General features: G+C 40.0%; 1 protein-coding gene across 1 annotated transcript in view; it reads right to left on the reverse strand.

Annotated features, from left to right (window-relative positions):
• The window catches only part of LOC131234057 (polyadenylate-binding protein 2-like), a 30,254-nt gene extending 22,533 nt beyond the window's left edge, over nt 1–7,721 (reverse strand). Inside the window, exons 1-3 of the mRNA XM_058231036.1 lie at nt 7,509–7,721; nt 7,305–7,407; nt 5,868–5,938 (exon numbers count right to left, since the gene is read on the reverse strand). Of these exons, the coding sequence (XP_058087019.1) occupies nt 5,868–5,938; nt 7,305–7,407; nt 7,509–7,625 (291 nt within the window). The 5' untranslated portion in view covers nt 7,626–7,721. The remainder of the gene's footprint in view (nt 1–5,867; nt 5,939–7,304; nt 7,408–7,508) is intronic.
• Between the last annotated feature and the right edge of the window lie 655 nt (nt 7,722–8,376).

Genomic DNA, 8,376 nt, shown 5'->3' on the forward strand with positions numbered 1-8,376 from the left:
TCACCATCCTGATTAGTGTGATGCAAGATGGATGAGAAAGAAGAAATATGTGATAAATATACACAATTCAAAGGTTTGATTCTTTTTATAGAGTTTTCTCCCTCTGCAAGAGAATGCTTTCTCCCAAAACTTAAAATTTTTTATTGCAATTCTCTGAGATCTACAAGGATACACACACACACACACACACACACACACACACACACACACACTCACTCAATTATTCTAAATTAAGGAATCTAAAAATACCATGCATATATGAACATACATCTCTCCCTTCCTTTTATTTTCTTATGCTTACTATCTCTAACTAATCTTCTTAAGATCTCCCAAGATATTTTTTTTCTCAAAAGTCTACCAAGATATTAATATATGTTATCAACGATCCTGCAAGATATCAAAATATCCTATCAAAAATCTTCTAAGACTCAAATCTCCTTAAATAGAAAACAAATTATCCATTTAAAGATCCTTTAAAAATTTTAATAAATAGAGCCCTCGAAAATCAAGCTAGACCCACACTAAGGATACTCATCTCTTAAAAATCTCTAAACATAAATGTGTGAGGTCCACTAGACGAGTTGCGGGACACAAATTGGGTTTTCGGGGCCCACATCTTCTTGCAACTATTCATGCTTGCATTACAATGGCATACAAATGGACGAAGGAAACAAAGACCAACCTAACTGCCCAGCAATCAGATGAGTTCCATGTTGCAGCCGCCCATCCACGATGGGACCGATTTTGTGAATGTTGTAACTATCAAAGTGCCACATGCCAGCATTAGACAGATTGACTCCATGATTAAGGCCCTTGCGCCATATTTAAGCTCTCTAAAATAAGAGCAGGGATCACATGCCAACATTAGATGGATTGGATCAGTAATCAAGCTGAGCCCCACATGTAAAACCATAGATGGATCCAATCACCAATCATTAGTCCACATGTTGAAATGTGTGGATTGGGTCAATAACCAGCACCCACTTGCAAAAAAAAAAAAAAAAGGAGAGAGAGAAAAAAGAAGAAGAAAGAAAGGTTTGAATCGCTAAAAGAAAGGTTTGAATCGCTAAAATTGGTCTGGGACGGTTTGAATCATTGAAATGACCTCTGATGGTTCAGATCGATAAAAAAAGGAACGGGAATATTTAAGAATACCAATAAGGGAGAGGTTTATATATAAATGGGCCCGGGGGTGTAATATGTCAAAAATACTCCTTTTTTAATAAAATGAGAACCAATGTAGAGTTGTGTCTAAATCCATGAGTAATTGATTAGTTGTCTTCATTGCAAGTAATTTGACAAGAAAAAGAATACATTTTTTTTTTTTGGAATTTGAACAAATAAACTTAGTTTCTTATGCAAATGTTACATAGGAATAACCTTGTTCTTCCTTTCTAATGGGGAAGAACAAGCAAGTTCAGTCATCTAGCTTCTAAAAAGGAGAGAAAATATAATTTTAAGAAGTTTGCTAAATCCAATAAATGTTTATTTTGAATGTCCATCGGATATAATGATTGGTGACAACATGCATAATCTTTCAAGGCATGGAAGATTCAATGTGAAGATCGCAGAGATTGACCCATTGGTTTTTTATTTTATATTTTTTGAGTAATTGAAAATTCATTTTCTTACATCTATAAACACCGAATAGACAATAGAGGCTTGAAACATGGAAACAGGCTACATTACTATGCAATGCAAATTACCACCATTTCCCTCTTGCTTTTAACACTATTGTTAGTTAGCAATCAAAAATATTATTGTTCTTTTATGGATAACAATTATTTACAACTAAAACAAATGATACAAGAAAAGGAGGTAGAGAAGGATGGTTAAGAAATAATCCTTCTCTGTCTTAAGATCCTCTCCCCCCAACCTTCCTCAATCTCAACTTGACAACACACCCCAAAAGTTTTTGGATAACAGTTCCATCAGGAGAATGTCCATGGGAGGTTGCGAAGATGATAGAAGAGGCAAGGGATTTGTGCAAAGCTAGTTGTAGTGCACTGCATGTGCCTCACTCCACCAATGAAGCTGTGGATAGGCTGGTTAAAGAGTGGGTTGGAAGAGAAGCAATTAGCATAATCATATGAAGATGGTTTGTGAGACCAGTTGTATTGTTGCATATAGATGGGCGGTCATTATGGTGGCTTGTGCGAGGCATTGAGAGTCGCATCCCCTTGTACTTTAAGTCGCATGCTTTGTTTTTTTTATCTTTTTTCTTTTCCTTTTTTGGTCTCTTTAATAAGATTATCACTTCATCAGGGGGGGGAAAATCTCCTTTAGCACTAAGGATTATACCTTGTTGTTAAAAGTTATGTTATTTTATCCTTTCCAAATGGCACCCAGCCCTGCTCAAGGTATCCCGTATCGGTATCGGTTGGCGTAACGGTGCTCTCCGATACCGATACGGATACGGGGGTGTAACGGCGATACGGGGGCGTAACGGCCCGTAACAGTGCAATTTTTTTTTTGCCAAAAGAATATGAAAAAATATGGATTAAATCCGGAATATTCTAAGCATTCCAAATATGCATTCATTTATAAATTGGAACATGTTTATGGTGGTGTAACGGTCCACTCTTTGGTGAGAAGTTGAATCGAACTGTCTGATAAATTTATGAACCAGGTAACTTGAATTTAACTATAAAATTCATATATTTAATTTATAAATATCTAATTTATATACTTAACAATTTGATATCATTTTTCCCAACAGTTCTTTAAAAAAATGAAATTAAATTCAGGTAGATGGCGTTGCCAATTTGTGGCTGACTTGGAGGACCAATCCATACCCCAAATCAGTCTCAAATTCATGCAATTTATTGGCATTATCCCACTTATGAATTGGTGGACATTTATTGGATAGTGAATCATGAAAAAAATCAAAAGGCCCTATTTAAAAAAATAAGCGTCTACAAATTAACAATTAAAACTATTCAAACAATTTGATTTTGGCATGGTGAATTAGCAATTACAGTCCATAATTTAATTGGTAAATTTTAAGTTAATACATGTCTCATGTACAATTTTTTAAGGGCCCGAATTAGGCGGGACCCGAATGGTGAAGTGTAGCACACGAGTGTCAAAGTTTTTTGGACCCCACCCATGATGAATGTGTTATATCCACACCGTCCATCCATTTTGCCAAATAATTTTAGGGCATGAGCCCAAAAATGAGGCAGATCCAAAGCTCAGGTGGACTGCATTATAAGAAACAACAATAATTAAACGTCCGCCATTAAAAATTTATTGGGGGCTACAAAAGTTTTAAATCAAGCCGACATGTGTGTTTTCCCTTCATCCACGTCAATGTGACCCAATTAACAGGTTAGATGAAAAGTAAACATTACATTAGACCCTAAGAAATTTTTAATGGTGAGCATTCTATAACCACTGTTTCCTATGTTGTGGTCCACCTGAGCTTTGGATCTTACTAATTTTTTGGATCATGACCTAAAATGATGTGGCAAAATGGATGGACGGCATGGATAAAATATATACATCATGGTGGGGCCACGCAACACGTGTACAAAAGCCTACCACGCACATTTCTTTGAAAGCGGATTATGCTGTGTTCCTCAATGACATACCTGTATTAACGTCAGTAAGTCTTGTGGGTCTGATCATGACGTATGTATTATATCTAAACCGTCCATTCATTTGACGAGCTCGTCATAAGGCTTGACACTAAAAATAATATAGATCTAATTATCAAGTGGACCACACTGCAAAAAGCAGTGGGGATTGAACGTCTACCATTGAAACCCATTTTGGGATCACAGAAGTTTTGGATCAATATGAAATTTGTTTTTCCTCTTCATTTAGGTCTTTTTGACCTTATGAACATTTGACCTTATGAACAGATTGGATGGAAAATAAATGTTATGGTGGGCCTACGAATTGTTTAACGGTGAAAATCATTATCTCCGCTGCTATTTTTGGTGTGGTCCAGAAGATCTTTGGATATGATTCATTTTTTGGGTAATGCTCTAAAATAATATCTAAAAATAGATGAACAGTGTAGATATAACAAATACATCACTGTAGAGCCCACGTAACTTTGATCTCCTTTGAACCGTTCGTACAACTCAGAGCTCGAGGAGTGTCAGTGCTCGTTTTAGCATGACACATACCTACAGTAGCTAAATAGCTATAGCTGGTGTGTGGTACACCAGTCAATCGGCTTCCGATTTCAGACGAAAAAGACGGGAGAGAGGGCTTCCGATTTCAAACGAAAAAGACGGCAGAGAGAGGGAAACCGAAAATCTAAAGAGGGAAAGAAGAGAGAGAGAGAGAGAGAGAGAGAGAGAGAGAAGAAGAAGAAGAAGAAGGAAGAGGAGGCCCGCAGCCGTAGCCGCAGCAGGGCGAGAAGAAGAAGAAGAGGAAGAAGAAGAAGGAAGAGGAGAAGAAAAGAATTTTCAAAAAAAAGGTATGCTTTTTTTTTCCTTTTTCTCTTTTTTTCTTTTTTTTTTTTTTGACCCGTAACAGCCGTTACGGGTCCGTAACGGGCATTATGGCCCGTAACAGGCGTAACGGCCCCGTAACTACCGTTACGGTCACAAAATTAGAGGGGTGCCCGTTTTGACCCCATATCGCGTAACGGACCCCACCGTTACCATTACGTATCGGCAGTTACAGCCGATACGTAACTAATATGGGACACCTTGGCCCTACTAGCAAGGGCAGTCTCCCTAGCATCTTACCCCTTTTACTTTAATGGCCCCTATTTGATGCAGGACAATTAACCATTTGATCTAAAAGCTCGAACTGATAGAGCATGGCAAATTAATCCATTTATCTCATAGCCCAGGCCCGACTGCCCACCCCGAGTGTGCCCCTGCATCCCACAGGCCACCTCACTCGAGCCCGGTGTGAAAATGCCCCCTCATCAATCACCCCCACTGAAAAGTTTCGAACACGAGACCTCCTGCTCTGATACCAATTTGATGCAGGACAATTAATCACTTGCTCTAAAAGCTCGAAGTAATAGAACATGGCAAATTAATCACTTTATCCCATAGCCTAGGCTCCAAATCCATGGGTTAGGTCATCGGTCGAACCCTCCTCCTGGGCCCCAAATCCATGGGTTCCACCCCCTCGTGGGCCCAAAAATCCATGGGTTTGCCTCACATGGGCCCCAAATCTATGGGTTTCACGAGCCACCCACCCCGAGTGTACCCCTGCATCCCACGGGCCACCTCACTCGAGCTCGGTGTGAAACTGCCCCTGCATTACTATTTCATGCTTATAAAACAGTCCTACCGACTTATGCATAACCAAAGCCATCCCACACAAAATAATCTACCCGACATTAGTATTGAATATCTACAATGAATGAAAAAGTGACATGGTGTTTCCACATTCCTCTCTTTTCCACATGTTTTAGCCCAAAAATGGAAAAGAAAAGAAAAAATGTCAATACACCCTGATCCCATTTTGATCTGCAGACACATTTCGTTGCAGACCAGAACCAATACAACTCAAAAAAAACCAAGTCATACTAGACGAAATTTTAAACCATGATGGTTTGTATCCAAAACCAAATTTTAAGAAGTCACATCCAAAATCCCCACTAGCACATGAAATGCAGCAATTGCCCCAACCAACAGAATTGGATCAATCCATTCAAACTCTATTGATAAAATTCGCTTCCTTGTGGAACCACGTGTGCAAAAATGGAATACAACTAGAACTGACAGGAGACTCTTCATTGTCATATTGACAAAAAACAAGAAAAATAAAATAAAATCCATACCCATGAAAGATCATCTAGCAACCAATGTTGTCACAAAATATTGATATGTGGAATTAAAACCTCATAAGGAATGGCATTGGCCCAAGATGAAAGGATTGAAGAACCTCACATTACCAACATAGATTGAGCGGGAATCCACCTCCTCCTTTTCAGCTTGGGTTGCAGCAGTACCAGAAGGATCTCCGTACATGATGCAGACACCAAAAAACAAGAGCATCTTTGTCAGCAAATAAATACAAAAGTAGAAGGTCGAGAAATCAGAAGAAATGCATACATTGGCATCTAAATTCAAGACTTTTCAAACAAAAGATGAACATCACATGATAGTTTGAAAGACAAGGATTATATGATTGTCAGCCAGAGGACATGTACAGTAGGCTGGCCCCAACTTTCTACAACTAGTAGGGCCAACGTTTCAGTCCTCATCCTCCGATCAGTGGTAGGGCTGTCAATGGTCCGGGCTTGGGCCTAGCAAATGCCAAAAAAAATGAATAGACACAGCCCAAACAGATCAAATTCCGGCCCAAGGCCCAGCCCATTGACAGCCCAAATCAGTAGCCTGAAAATAGCAGCAGCAGCATCCAAATTCAATGGAAAAAAAAAGCCAAAGTTAGATTGCAGGGATCTTCCAATCTGGACATTTTTGGGGTATAGGGTATCATCCCATCAGATAAACACAGAGCTGAATCACTTAACCATTGACTGCATTTGTAGGCAATCAGGGGCTAAGCCTACCATACATACCCTTGGGTTGCAGATTGCAATTCCTCACTAAAAGCAGGCAGCAATAGTTATAAAATGTGCTGCAAGCAGCTAAGGGACAGTTATAAAATGTGCTGCAAGCAGCTAAAGGACCAACTTCAGATTTCAGACAACTGTTACTAACAAGAACCAACTTCTGATTTGAGACAATTTATTTGCTTATACAAGAACTGTGTCTAAAAAATAGAAGTTCAAGGCCATTGCTTCAGGTGATTGAGGTAGGCTAGTGTCAAGAAAAATGTGAATGTGAGCCTTCAAGACCGAAACTACATCCAAGTAAAGATACAACATATGAAATAGCATCCCTGCATGCAAAAAATATTAGTTTTACAGACAAAGCAAGGAAGAATGTTGCCCATATAAATTACAGCTAAAATTACTCTTGGCTCACGCCAAAGCTAGGATCTATCATTGACAACAGCTTCATGAAAGACATTGCCAATAGCTTTCTGAAAGACATTCGGCAACTTCATATGCCATTTCTTCGACAATTAACACAATAAACCCTTGCAAATTGCAATGTTTCACAACTCCCCGGATGAAAATACCATATAAACTCAGCAGATTTCTGGATCTATTTGCATTTTTTCTAACAGCTATTTCAGCTTGTTTTTCTCCTTTTTAAGTGGTATACACAAAGAACCCATACATTTGGGATCCAATTACACCGGCTTCAATTACCAATGCAAAGCCCTAGAAGTAGTTATCTACTATAACGCGGAATTTCAATCAAGAGAAAGGTTGGGAAATCAAAGATCCAACAAGAAACCCTAAAATTTCATACCTTGAACGGCGCCCATCTCCTTCTCGACCTTTGCCTGCATCTCACGAAGGGCGCCAGCTTCATCTTCGATCTCCTTCAGCCTCTTCTTCATCTCCTCGAGATTCTAACCAATACGCCAAAGACAAGCTTGAGATTCCAATCCTCCAATGAAACGCACACAGAGAGAGATTAGGGTTAGGGTTAGGGTTAGGGTTAGGGTTGGACCTCCTTGGAATTGGGATCGTCGTCGTCAGCCCTCGACATTTCGACATCGCCATCCATCTCGCCTTCTTCTTCCGGAACATCTCCACCGTAGGATTCATGGTCATGCTGCTCGTCCATCTGATCAGCTCTCGCTCCCCGTTTCTTCTCTTTCTGTGTCCGTTTTTAATCTGCCCTTTTCCGCTCCTTCTCTTTCTTTCCCGCGGAGCCTGGTCATTTTCCTGGGGACGAGTTATTTGATACTCTGTATGATGCTTGATGCACAGGCCCTCTCGCCACCGCAGAACCTGTTTATCCCACTGCCATCAAAACTTGATCCAAAATCATACTGGTCGAACAATCCTGTCTCTGATTAGTGGCCACTTGCTTGTTGAAATTGGACCATTTGATATTTTTCATTTTCAAACGTCCAATAAATGCCCTCCAATCCAATATTTAGATAATCAAGTCATCTTGATCTTTTGTCCAAGATGCATCTAAAGTAGGACCTATAATCTGAACGGTGTAATTTGAATTACGTGCGTGCCATGTATGCAATTCTAAGTGCCATCCAATCATTCATTACACTGCACCAGAGTATCAAAGTCCTCTTTCTTTGGTAGAGCTGCTCAGTCCACGCGCGTAGAGTCCGCACATCCACATACAAACTTGCGTGCCAATATGGCGCGCGTGCGAAGGATTAGAGCTTTCTATCATGCGGGTCACACTGTTTACAGATATGACACGTGTGCCATCGATAAGATCTCACACCCGTGTGACGTGAGCACGGGAATCAGCCTCGCCGGGGAAGCGGATTGGCTGGTGTACCACACACCACTGACCTAGCCAGTGTGTTGACGTCACCAAATTTTGTGGGTCCTGTCATGAGATG

Source organism: Magnolia sinica, chromosome 18, assembly GCF_029962835.1.
Source record: "Magnolia sinica isolate HGM2019 chromosome 18, MsV1, whole genome shotgun sequence".
In the NCBI taxonomy this organism is placed as follows: Eukaryota; Viridiplantae; Streptophyta; class Magnoliopsida; order Magnoliales; family Magnoliaceae; genus Magnolia; species Magnolia sinica.